We start from the raw sequence: 13,237 nt of genomic DNA, 5'->3' as shown, positions 1-13,237 counted from the left end.
CGATGTGATGATTGTGGTGATGATTTCTTCCAGCAGGATCCCGTATTTCACGCGAGTGCATTCTAAGCAGTCGGAGGCAGAAGCTTTGCGGATCGGCTAGCTTACCTGCTCGGAACAGTTGACGCCGGTGTAGCCGCCGGTGCAGTTGCAATAGTACCGTCGCTCCTTGTCGCAATCCTCCACGCAGATGCCACCATTCAGGCAGATGCTAGGATTCTGCTGGCACGGATCGAACTGGGCGCAGTCCTTCCCACACATGCCTTCCTCGCAGCGGCACCTGCAATGAAGCAATCGATTGGGGTGTTATAATTTCGCTCGCTCAACGATGGCAACCTCCACCTGATCGCACCTGAAGGAACCTTCCGTGTTGATGCAATCGCCTCGACCACCACAGCTGATCCGCTCCTGGAGACACTCATTGATGTCCTGCTCGCAGTGCTTGCCATCGAACCCGGTGCCGGTGCAGTTGCAGCGATACTCGTTGATGAAATCGACGCACTGGCCACCGTTCTGGCACGGTGCCGATTCGCACTCGTTCACCTCCGTCTCACAGTACGTTCCGACGTACCCGGGCTGGCAGCTGCATACAGGAATCTGCGGGATGCGAGAAAGCGACAACTTTTAGTTGAAAGTTCTTTGCCGTATGTCGTTTGCGATGCTTACCATTGCTTCCGTCTCACAGAAGCCACTGTTTTGGCAGGGTTCGATCGCGCAAAACGGAGTGTCACACAGTGGCCCCGCGAATCCGGCACTGCACGAACACGTGAAGTTGTTTCCGGTGGTCATATCTGTGGTGTGGAGTAGATAAAGAATGTTACAAGAACGTTTTGATGTCGTTTCGAATTGCGTATTCCGGTGACTCACTGTAACCGTCGACACAACGTGATCCATTGCGGCAGGGCGTGTTCTCGCAGGTAACCAATCGGAACACCTCGCACTGCGGTCCGGCGTATTCCTCCGGGCAGGTGCAAGCAAACTCGGCCAGCAGATCCCGACAGGTGCCTCCGTGTTGGCACGGGTTGGAATCGCACTCGTTGATTTCGATCTCGCACAGCCGGCCCTCGTAGCCTTCGACGCACTGGCAGGTAAAGTTGGCCACCCCGTCCACACAAGTGGCCCCGTTGGTGCAGTTGGCCATCAGACACTCGTCGATGTTCTGGGAGCAATCGTCGCTTTCGTAACCGGCCGGACAATCGCATGCGTACTGCTCTGAAGGGTTACTACAAACGCCACCGTTCTTGCACGACTGCTGGAAGCACAGGATGCAGCCCTGGTCCGGTTGGCTCGAGTTGAGTGTAAAGTGCGCCTCGGTCAGGTTGAACGTGTCCGGGTAGATGGCCTCGTGGGGGAAGAACGGCAGCAGGTAGCCACCGACGCGCGTCTCCCCGAGGCAACCCTTGAACGAGGAACCCTTGTCCAGCCCGCTGCCCACCACCGAGTTGTTCTCGATGTGTGCCGTCGCCGGCATACCGCCGAGGTAGATCTGCCGTCGGCCGGAGAACAGGTGCCGGAACGCGTAGTAATCGATGCTAGCCGTCAGACTCGGCTGCGGATCGATGGCGGTTTCCCAGCCCTTCCAGCCCGCCTCCAGGTTGCCGCCCGAGCTCGCCCTTACGTAGAGGGTGTGCCAATCGTAGCTATCGTCATCGTCGTCACCCAGCTCCCGCTCGAAGCGGTGCGTTTCGGGCAGATCGCTCGACAGCAGCCACGAGATCGTGACCAGCTTGCGGATAGTGGAGATCTCGAAGTACATATCGCCATCATGGACGTACAGCAGCGTGCCACCGAACTTGGTCCGGTACGAGATCTCGATCGTCTCGATGTTGATCTCCTTGTGGTCCGCATCCTCGAACGTGTACACGAGCGGTTCCTTGTCATCGTAGAAGGTCATATTCGAGATGCACTCGTAGCCGGCGTCCCGGTTCTGGCAGGTCGCATTCATCGGACACTTTTGCAGCTCGCAGAACTGAATGTCCTGGCAGTATTTGCCCTTGTAGCCTCTTGGACAGGTACATCTGGAAGTGACGAGAGAATATCAAATTAACAAAATTTATAATATTGTATCGAAATAACATGTAGAAAAACGAGAAATCGAGCACTTTAAATGGACATCAGCTACTAGGGAGCCTTGGCCATGTTAATATTTGAATTTGGAAATTAATCATTAATTTTGTTCCTTTCAGAAGGATCGTGACACTTTTTTAACATATTAATGCTCAGTTGAATCTTTCAGTTTAAAGTTTAAAAGTAAAAAATAGGAAACAACAAAAGGCTTTAAAATAAATTAAATGGTGCACACTTTCTCTAATTATCCAGCAAAAATAGTATGGGAAATTAAAAGGGAACCTCTTAGTTTGTCCCAATTTATAGATTATCGCGGTAAAGTGTTCAACTAGAATGACCGACAAAAAAATCATTTTGATATTGTGCTCATTCACCGTATTTTTGCTTGTAGAACACCACCTTTCACATCCAACATTTTTGTATCCGCAAGTAACACATTTTGTAAAATTTTATGGAAGTAGATTTTACAAATTGAAAATAAACTAAAACAATATATTTAATTGAAATAATGATAAATGCAACAGAATAGAAGAATCCATTTTGAAAACAGCAGAGCTAAACGATACGATATATATCGATAATTTTCACAGTTCTATCAAGTGCCACTTGGGAAAAATAAGTTTATCATATGGATGCATCTTTTTCTATGTTCCTTATTCGCTCACAAGTTCTCACAGATTTTCCACTAGGTCGTACATTTGTCAGTGAAGAGATGGCTCTACCATTTAAAAATAAATTGCTATTTTTACTGACTTCGGGTCAGGTGCGGGACCTGACATTAATTATGAATCTCAACAATGAGATTGTTTCAGCAAATAACTATTAATGTTGCGATGAGATCGGATAGGCTCTTGTTAAGACTGTATGTTACATGTTTGGATCATTTTACTATTTGAAGAATAACAATAGTAGATAGTTAAGCATTAAATATTAACTTGACCGTAATTGAACACGAGGATCGTACGATAACAACAATTACAACACCATGGAAGGAAGGGCATTTCGTTACCTAGCCGCGGTAAACTGTTCCCAGAACCGTTTTACTTCGACTAACGATCCCAACCACTCTAGCCACTTGCACTGGCTGGATGGTGAGAATGGTTTGAGGTATGTTTGAGATGTATGTGTGTTTGCATGAGTGCGCATATGTTGTGTCAAAGAGAAGAAACGTGAAGATATGCCAAGATTAACGCTTTGACTAAATGCCGGTTAGATGATCGCTATATGTCTCCGACTTCCCTCGGGCAGTCAGAATATCAGATAATAACAGGTTCCTCACTGGAGCCCACTTACATGAAATCGTTCCACGTGTTCTCGCAGTACGCGTCATGATAGCACGGCTGACTCCGGCACAGATCGTCCGAAACGATGCCCTCCAGCACCGAGTTCCGGTCGATGGTGACCTGCCCGAACGGTGCCGGCAGCACCAGCCCGTCGGTACCGTTGGCGAGCGGGTACATTTCAACGATCATCTCGTGCGTCCCATTGGATACCTGCACGTCCTGGATGATGCCCTTGAAGTACTGCTTCTCCGAGTCGTCCTTGTACAGGCTGTTGATGCTGTCGGCGTTGGGCGGTGGGCCTCCGAGGTAGAGCACCTGCGCATTCAGCTGCCCGGAGGTGGAGAGCGTCTTGCGGAAGTACTCGGTACCGTTCAGCTTCACCTGGATGAGCGTCGAGTTGCGGATCACCTCGATCAGGTGCAGGTACCCGTTGTCCAGCTTGTTCCCACCGACCGTGTAGCCCTCCGGTGTGTCGTTGAAGATCATGCGCACGAGCAGTTCGCCCTTGGCGAGGAACGCCGACACGTACGAGGCGTCTCCGGGTGGCTGGTTACTGCTGCTGACACTCTGATTCTCCGGATCGGAACCGAGGTAAAACACCTGCCCGGAGGGTTTGCGCGTGCGGATGAACATGGAGATGTCCAGCACGGAGCGGATGGCACGGCGCGCTACATCACTCACGGTCACCTTGACGGCCGAGTTGGTGGTGTTTTCGTGGCCAAACGTGGCCGCCGTAATGTTGTACTTGCACGTGTGCCCGAGGTGTGGCCGCTGGCAGCTGCACGAGAACGTATGCCACAGATCCGTACAGTGGCCGTTCGAATGGCACGGATTCGGGTGACACTGTTCCGTCCGCGGGCAACCAGTGTCGATGTTGGTGAGGCTGGTAAACTCCTGCTCCTGCCCAGGCAGCACATACTGGTCGTTGATCACCACGTCTTCCATGCACCCGACGAAGCTCGACACGGCCCGAGCGATGTGCTTGAGGTAGGGTTGTGCCAACGATGGTGTCGTTCCACCGAGGTACGTGATCGGGAAGGATGTGTTGGCACCGTTGGTTCCCTCGTACGATGCGATCGGATAGATCGTCTGCTCGTCGTTCGCTGACAGGACCAGATGGGAGGAATTAATCGCCACAAACACCTTCTGCCACTTACTGTTGTTCAACTCGGAGCCGATAAACACGCCATCCCAGCGGTTGAGCAGTGCGGAGTGTAGGTTTAGCCGCCCGTTGTTCAGCACCAGAATATACGAGGTAGCACCGTTGCCGAAAGCGAGGATCCCGTTCGGCAGTGTCGTCTTAAAGCGTAGCTGAATGTCGTAGCCTTCGTCGCGGGTCGTGTTTACCACCAGCAGGCTGGTGGCAACGAGCGACATCGTCGTCACCGTGTTGCACGTCTTGCCGTGGAAGCCCTGTCGGCACGAGCAGTTGAACCGGTGCTGCGTCTCATTCTCCAGGTACGGCATGCAAGTGCCACCGTTCAGGCACGGTTGCTTCAGACACCCCGTCAGCGCCACCGAGCAGTTCTTGCCACCCCAGAGCGCATCGCAGTCGCAGTTGTAGTTGTTTCGCCCATCCATGCACGTGCCGTGCACGCACGGATTATACTTTAGGCACTCGTCGATGTCCGTCTCGCAGTGCGCTCCCTCGAAGCCCGGCTCGCACTCGCACGTGTAATTGCCCACACCGTCCACGCACTGGCCGTTCTTGCACGGGTTTGATTCGCACTCGTTGATGTTCGTCTCGCAGTTGGTGCCCATCGTGCCCGGCACGCAGACGCACTCGTAGCCGTCAGCGATCGCGTACGAGAATGACTGCGAGAAGTAACTCGGGAGCCCTTTGGCGACCAGGAATGACCCCGACTGGTAGAGCGATTGGTTCGAGTGCTGCAGACAGGTGCCGCCGTACAGACACGGGGCACTTTCGCACTCGTCGATGTCTTCCTCGCAGTTCTTCCCGGTGTAGCCCGGGTAGCAGGTGCAGGTGTAGTTGTTCACCTTGTCCACACACTCGGCCCCGTTGGTGCACGGGTTCGATTCGCACTCGTTGATGTTCGTCTGGCAGAAGGTGCCCGAGTACCCGGTACCGCCACAGTCACACTGGAAACCACCCAGCTGGTCGATGCAGCGTCCTCCATTCTGGCACGGTTGACTCTGTCGGGAAAAGAAGGGCGTTAGTTCATCGAAACGCGAAACACCGTGGAGTTTTCGGCCAGCTTACCTCACAATCGTCGATATCGATTTCGCACAACCGTCCCGTCATTCCTGGCACGCAAACGCACGTAAAGTTGGCCACCTGGTCCAGACACTTCGAGCCCTTCGAGCACGGGTTACCCTCGCACTCGTCGATGTCCACGCTGCAGTCCTTCCCCGTGTACCCGGGCGGGCAGATGCACTCGTAGTCGTTCTGCTTGTTCTGGCACTCGGCGTTGTTCTTGCACGGCCGGCTCAGACACTCGTCCACGTCCAGATCACAGTTGAGCCCCGTGTACCCGGGCGTACAGAAGCACCGGAACGAGCCGGGCGTATTCTGACAGATGCCGTTTCCGCAGATACCGTCCCGCTTGCACTCGTCGATGTCGTTCTCGCAACGCTTCCCCTCGTAGCCGGGCGCACACTTACAGCCGTACCCTTGGCCCTGCAGGAAGCACGATCCGTTGTTCTGGCACGGTGACGAGGCGCACGGACTGTCGCAGCTCGCCACACCATCCGGACACTGACACTTGCCACCGATGCAGCGGAACGGTTCGGCACAGTTGGACGGGCTGCAGAGGGATCCTCCTGAGCTTCCCGTGGGACCTGTGGTGCTCGTCTCTCGCTCACACCGTGACCCTTCGTATCCTTGGGGACAGATGCAGGTGGAACCGTTCGGTGCGCAGCTGCCACCGTTCAGGCAGTTGCATTCGTCCGAGTACGGAAGCGCGATCGGCGATTCACAGCGGTTTCCTGGCGTTGTTGAAGCGATGTACAAGAGAAGGTAAAGGTTAGGGATATCTCAATCAAAAAGGTTCGAGGCAACACTGAGCGAAGCAGATTCCATCGACACCATTCCGTTGGGTTTTGGTACACAGTTATAAAAAGGATCTGTTTTTGAAATTATCAAAATTGGTCTGTTCAATTTTATCCTAGCAATATCGACAAGAGCATTCATCCTTTCATGATAGAAAACATTGATAAAGATACAATTTTTGAATTTTTACGTATTTTTGCATTTTATGTAATCAAGTTTTTTACAGAATAAAACATTTGAGTAAAACATTTTAAGAAAAATTTAACCAATTTCAATAACATTAGAATCAAGACGTGAATTTGCCAAGAAACAGTGTCGATATTTTGCGGTGACAGGACAATTGCTGTTCGTAAAAGCACAACGAAACACAAGCGGAAAAACAAACAGACGGGACAGTAACAGAAAACTTGAAGTAAAAGCGAAACACACCGACAATGTATACAAGTTTTAGAAGTAACTTAAGTAGTAGATAAAAATAGATTAATATATCGAATATAAGTAGCCAACCTGTAAATCCGCTAGCACAAACACAGGTAAAATTTTGAGCGAAACCGGCGCCTCCGGTCGGGGGTGCGGCAACGCAGCTGGCGCCATTGAGGCAATAGCTAGAGCATGCATTAGTAGTGAGGGCCTGGGATTTCTGTGCACTTGTGCCGGCGGCGTTCATGTTGGTGTTGGACGCGATCGTAACGACGGCGGCGGCCGTGGTTTGCTCTACGCAAAGTCCTACCAGGCCTACAAGAAAATAGAACGGGAGAGCAGGGAGGTGGGAAGCGAGAGCAGGAAGGATTGGTGGATGTTTTTTTGATGGTTGGTGAATAAAATTTTGAATTTTGTAACGTGCGCGTGCGGCTAGTCGAGCGAGGAGTTGGAATCGTTCGAGTTTGGATCTAAGGAGTATAGGTATGGTGGGGAGGGGTAGGGAAGCCTAGTGACATACCTGTCGTGCCCGGTTTGCAGACACACCGACCGGCGATACACTCGGAGTCCGGCGGACACTGACCACAGCCCGGTTCCAGCTCGCAGAGTGCTCCGTTGTATCCGGGAATGCAGCGACACTCGAAGCCCTCGCGCGTGTCCACGCAGGTGCCACCGTTCTGGCACGGTTGGGACTTGCACTCGTTGATGCTCAGCATGCACTTGGCCCCGGTGAAGCCGGGCGGACAGTCGCACAGGAACGAACCGTACGTGTCGAAGCAGGTGCCGCCGTTGTGGCACGGATTGCTCAGGCACTCGTCGATGTTGTTCTGGCAGAGTGTGCCACCGTACCCGGTGCCCTTGCAGTCGCAGGTGAACGCATCCACGCCGTCGATGCAGCGGCCTCCGTTGAGGCACACGTTCGGCTTGCAGTCTTCCGAGTTGATCTCACAACGCGCCCCGGTGAAGCCTCGCAGGCAGTCACACTCGAAGCTGGCTGCTCCGGGCGGCACTCGGCATGTGCCGTTGTTGGCACACGGCGTCGTTGCACAGAGCGGATGGACGCTCAGCTCGGTCTCGCACAGGAAGCCAGTGTAGCCGGACGCACAGCTGCACCGGAAGTCCCCCTTACTGTCCTCGGAACAGGTGCCCCCATGCTGGCACGGGTAGCTCTGGCACGGTGCGCCCATGTCCAGCTGGCAGTTCTTGCCGGTATAGCGCGCGGTGCAGTGACACTCGTACGAGTCGGCCCCGGACACGCAGGTACCATGCTGCATACACGGCTCGTGCAGGCAGTAATCAACCGGGACACCCTCGAGGACGTCCTGGTCCGTGCAGGGACCGCCGGCCAGCGGACACGGTCCAAACACGACCGCTTCGGCGTGCATAGCGCTCGCGTTGAACACCAAACCGGGACCGTGCAGCAGACAGCCGGAGAACTGTTTGCCGAGGATCAGCACGGCCGCCTCGTTCTTGATCTCCTGATCGTGCAGCAGCGGCGCATTGTAGCTCTGGTTGGCGATCAGCGTCGGCTGCTTGTCAATCACGCAGTACAGCGATCCCGTCTGGTAGACGAACTCCAGCGTGTGCCAGTGGTTGTCCAGCAGGTGCCCGGGTAGGCGTGCTTCGACGTGCTGCTGCTTGCCAGGCGTCGTCAGTCGGATCGAAACGCCATCCGGTAGGACCGAAATGAGGAGCGCATGTTTTAAGTACACCTGCGACAGAATTTCTCCCCCTGCAAAACAGACACCAGAAGAGTCCAGTTAGAGGCGATCCTCGTGATCTACGATCCAACAGCCGGGCTACGAGTGACCCACGGCGGCACGGCATTGTATGGAAATTGGCCAGAGGGAGTGACCCACTAACGACCGTAGAACCAGCGAACCGAACGCGGAACAATCGTAGACCATCGATCGTTACGGAACGTTACCTATAGAGTCCTCCCCAGAGCCCCAGAGTTATGCGTCTCTTTTAGCTGATCGCAATTTACACTCGGCTTTCCAAGACACGCTTTTGTTTCGATGCATGTGCACCATTGAAGCCAGTTTAAAAAGATCGTATTCCAATTCCAAATGAGACCCCCGATTCCATCAACGCAAGAAATGGTTTTCGAGGAAGCGTGTCCTCAATTTACGTTTTTGCACAAAAGCATCCGGCAGTACAATAGGATCTAAACGGCTCGAAATACGACCAGCGAGAAGACGTTAAAGCAGTTTGGAAGATGGAGATCGTTGGTATTAAACCCGATTGATCTTCCACAGGGGAGTTGAATGTTGAACTGTATGCGAAAGATCAACAGACCTTGGAGTAGATGATGCTGGATATGTTGGGTCAAATTGTTGTGCATGACGTTGAACTGGTTGCCATCAGGAAGTTCAAGTCGAACGAGCGGTTTATGGACTTTCTACAACTGGTAAAGAATGCCATAGAAAAAGTCTATACCTTCTGGAGCGGGTACAACATTTGATGAACTTTAATCATTTTTAACATATGACATTCTATCCGAAACAAAATTATCGATCCTTTCATATCGAATAGTTTAAGAATAATTCATTGTTCGAGAGTCCGCAGTTGCGCTTTTGTTTTTTAAGGAGTTGGGAGCTCAATGAGGTTCTAAAATAAAAAGCCCCATCTTGGATATGCGAATGTTGAGATGGTGCGAGGCTCCGTAGAATTCTCCTTGCTTTTTGGATGAGCCTAAGAAATTACTTGTTTCCATTAGATTAGGTCATCCCAGTTCGAAGCGTCCGTTGAATATGAGGTTCCTGTTAAATGGCCTTCTGTGACGGTATGGCAATAAATTGCCGATTTGATTTATGTCTCTCAAGAATTGCAATGACTCTCTCATCGAGGAATCTAATCTCGGGACAATTATACACCCTAGCTTTGGAAAAGCTTCTAGTGCCAATGGATTTGAACCACCCCAAAATGGTCATCTCTCTTTTGAATACTTGAGAATTCGGTGACAAAAAAGCCAATCACGCTGATGTGGAGCAAAGCCAGTTTCACAACGAGCTCATCATTCGAGCCCCATTAACCTATCCCGGTTGCCGTGACACAGTTTCGGGCGGAAACCCAATTTGTCACACACGGCAAACGCCGGGCCGATCGAGTGGGACATTCACACCCAGCTTTGGCGGAAGAGGAACTACGGTACTACGGTCGGGAAAAACACTTTTGAACTTTTCCACGAACGAACCGTAGTGTTGGAGGTTACTCCGTGGTCGACATGGTCAGCGGTTTGTTGCCGTTGTTGTTGTCACCGCCCGGTTGTTTGTCGATCGCAATGAACCGTTAAACGCTGCTCGGTGGACGGTTGTTGTTGTTGTTGTTGTTGATGTCAACAGAAAGGTTGACCGTAAAGTGTATGTAGGGGGGAGGGGCGCGTTTGTTGCCGGAAAGCGGAAATGTCTGTACGAAAGTACACAAGCAAGCGGCCCGTTGGTTTAGTTAGCACGCCCTCTGTAAACTGTCACATCGTCAAAAATTTAGTGCTTCGAGCTTTTTTTCTCAACCATGTAAAGCTGTGGCTAACGGCGGTTTTATTCCCGCCGAACCAGCAGGAAAGGAAATACATTTTTCATATAGGAAAACACTTCCCCGCCGTGTGGAAACTGGATTACTAAAAGGTGTGTGTGTTTCCCCAATAAATGGAACCCGAGGGAGTGTTGCCCTCGCTTTACTCGATGTGATCAGGGTCAATGGCGATGCCAGCCAAGATGGAGTCGAATGGTGGTTCCCAACACCACCAAAGGTGTTCGGTAAAAGGTGTCGATCATCAAGCCAACGATCGTGCGGTGTAGCCCGGTTTACCAGCATCGCCTGAGAACGCGACACGCTGCAATTTATCCAACGTTGGAGCGTTGAGTGGCGCTTCCTCTTTCCTGCCCCCACACCACGTTTACGCTTTTGGCCCAATTTTTCCTGGCGCTGCGACATGCAAGGCATGACTACGAAATTCCGGTCAGAAATCCGGTTTCTTTTGCGTGCGCACATGGGATGGCAAAACCAGAGCAAGGGGGAAGGATCGATGGAGCGAGCCGAAAAGGTTACAACATGCTTGCGAACCGCCGGTGAGTCAACACAAGACGCCGAATATGCTGACAGGGAACCGACGCTCGCTAAAGTCGCTCGCCGAATGCCAGCCGCACGAAAATGAGCTTTTTCAGCTTCAACTTTTCAATTCTTTTGCTTCGCACGCGCCTGTCTTAGCGCTCCACCAAAAGGGCCGTGGAAGCGGCGCCGGCTTGTGTGAATGCGCAAGGTTTTAGTGGTAAGTACTAATTTCGAACACCATGTGCTACATTGGTGCCTACGCAAGGCACGGCCTCGGCGTACTCGGTGCAACAACATAAATGCTAACCCTGCACGGGCTTGCATGTGCAGTTGCGCAGCAGCTTTCGCAAGAAGAAGAAGATTGAGCTGATCGTTCGTTGAAACTCCAAAGAGTGTGAAATAAAAAAAAAACAGATACTGACTCATAGTCCAACGAAGGTGGTCATCCGGATTAACACCGGCATCACGCAACGGGGAGTCAAATTGAATGTCATTTTGATCAAGACGTTTATTTTTACCTTCTCCATAAGCTTCTTATGCTTTTCCGGGAATAATCAGCTATGACTAATCATACTGAATCTAAAATAGAAGCTGCTTATGAACCAGATATTAACAACGCCTGAATTTTATATTACCGATTGAATTCAGACGAAAGAATTGCAAGAAATAACATAAAAATGCTGTGAGTATCCTTATGTGTTAAGTATGAAAACTCAAGTTGAAAACCCCGTTGCAGCCAATCTATTGAAAACTCATAACATCCGCGATACCTATGGTTGCAGCCTGTTGCATTCGACGTCTTTTCGACACACACCTTGCTTAATCAATTACTTTTTCATGTTGCTCCGTAATTACCGAACTGACGTTAAACACGAAAAAAAACCTAAAACAGGTGCTTTTATGGTTCACATGCCTGGTGTTTATGCATCGCCACTTGTTTATCGCAAAATAAGGCGTAAGAGAAATTTTAATGCAGAAAAATAATAATTTTCCATCCCACCGGAAGATGATAAGCCATCGCGGGACAGGTTCGTTTAATTTGGGGTTCACTTTTCAATTGGAAATTCACCCGGGTCTGGATCAGTGAACGCCCAGTAAAACCCTTTAACCCAGGTGCACGCGAAAAGTTTTTCCGGTCTATTAATTTCGTGAATTCATTGTTCGACATCACCGGGAAGAAAAACGGGTCGAATGTGATCGTTCGTTTTTTTTTCTTTTTCCCAATCTCAAACACTTCCCAAAATCGTGCTCCCGCGACGAAAGTGAGAAATCGGCGGGAGGAAAAAATAGTTTTACGGAATGTTTATGACGCGTTAGATCCAAAGTGAAAGTAAGGCTCCCCTTCTACATGTATGCAGGTTCGGAAGAAAAACGTTCCACCATTTTTGTGCCGGAATGTTCGTCATTGTTTGAATTCAAGATCATTTCCCAAACGGAGCGGTTTCTTTTTTTTACATGACACCAGCTCAATATCGCACCAGCCCGGGGTGGATCAAAACAATTCGGTGTGATTTCTTCAAAGTCGGTTCGATTGGCGGCGGAATTTTCCCGGGTGGAGGGTTATTGAAGTCGTGCAAACAATACTTTCTTTACCGTATCCGTAATCGTGTGGGATACGGGTTCGATGGGAAATCGGTGCAGGGCGGAGGAAAGTCACAGGTTTTTTGTAGGTCAACGCGATGATAGACCATTGTTCGGCGCCAATCTTTGCCGACGATCATCGCCAGTATGAAATGCTCCCTTTGCTATACGATCATGGGAAGTTGACGGCATTTTCTGGTTTAATTTATCGCACCCAACATGGGCTGGAATGTCGAAGAATTCATTCCCTTTTTTATGAAGTGGACTTTTAAGTAATAGTTTAACGCTTAAAGATTGAGCACTTCTTTGTTTTACTCTTCATAATTTACGCAATCAAATCACGCCTTACTGATTGTTGTTTTTAGCGCAAGAAAAATAGTTCTTAAGAGATCGCTGACCGTCGATCGCCTAGCTTTTACCATCTCGTTGCCTTTTCTCGCTTAGCTAAAAATTAAAAGTCATTCCTACCGTAAAATGAACGGTTTTCTCCGTTTTTGCTTCGCCCGTGGGTTTTATTGGGGTCCGTTCTTCGATAACTCTACCGTTAGTGAGTCGCAGTGGAGAATTGCATCATACTGATTCGTTTCGCTTGTGCGCGAAAAAATTCCAAAATCCCCCTACCCTCTTAGAGCCCCTTCCGTGATCGCCATGCCGGCCATCCCACCAGGCGATAAAGCCATTGCCCATCAATCCAACCGTGGATCGGTCGGTAGGTTCTATTTTATTATGGTTTTTCATCACAGCTTCCCCACTCTACCTACCACCCTCTACCTATTTGGCCTCGGGGCCTAGAACCAGAAGGGGTCAGAATCACGGTGGTGGCATG

General features: G+C 50.7%; 1 protein-coding gene across 1 annotated transcript in view; it reads right to left on the bottom strand.

Moving 5' to 3' along the window:
• Positions 1-13,237, bottom strand: part of LOC131289310 (protein crumbs) — a 30,294-nt gene that overhangs the window by 1,303 nt on the left and 15,754 nt on the right. The window contains exons 3-10 of the mRNA XM_058318541.1: positions 7,298-8,509; positions 6,865-7,092; positions 5,569-6,293; positions 3,358-5,501; positions 865-2,015; positions 664-788; positions 350-594; positions 106-277 (exon numbers count right to left, since the gene is read on the bottom strand). Of these exons, the coding sequence (XP_058174524.1) occupies positions 106-277; positions 350-594; positions 664-788; positions 865-2,015; positions 3,358-5,501; positions 5,569-6,293; positions 6,865-7,092; positions 7,298-8,509 (6,002 nt within the window). The remainder of the gene's footprint in view (positions 1-105; positions 278-349; positions 595-663; positions 789-864; positions 2,016-3,357; positions 5,502-5,568; positions 6,294-6,864; positions 7,093-7,297; positions 8,510-13,237) is intronic.

Source organism: Anopheles ziemanni, chromosome 3 (assembly GCF_943734765.1).
Source record: "Anopheles ziemanni chromosome 3, idAnoZiCoDA_A2_x.2, whole genome shotgun sequence".
Lineage (NCBI taxonomy): Eukaryota > Metazoa > Arthropoda > Insecta > Diptera > Culicidae > Anopheles > Anopheles ziemanni.
This window is presented reverse-complemented; position numbering and strand designations above follow the sequence as displayed.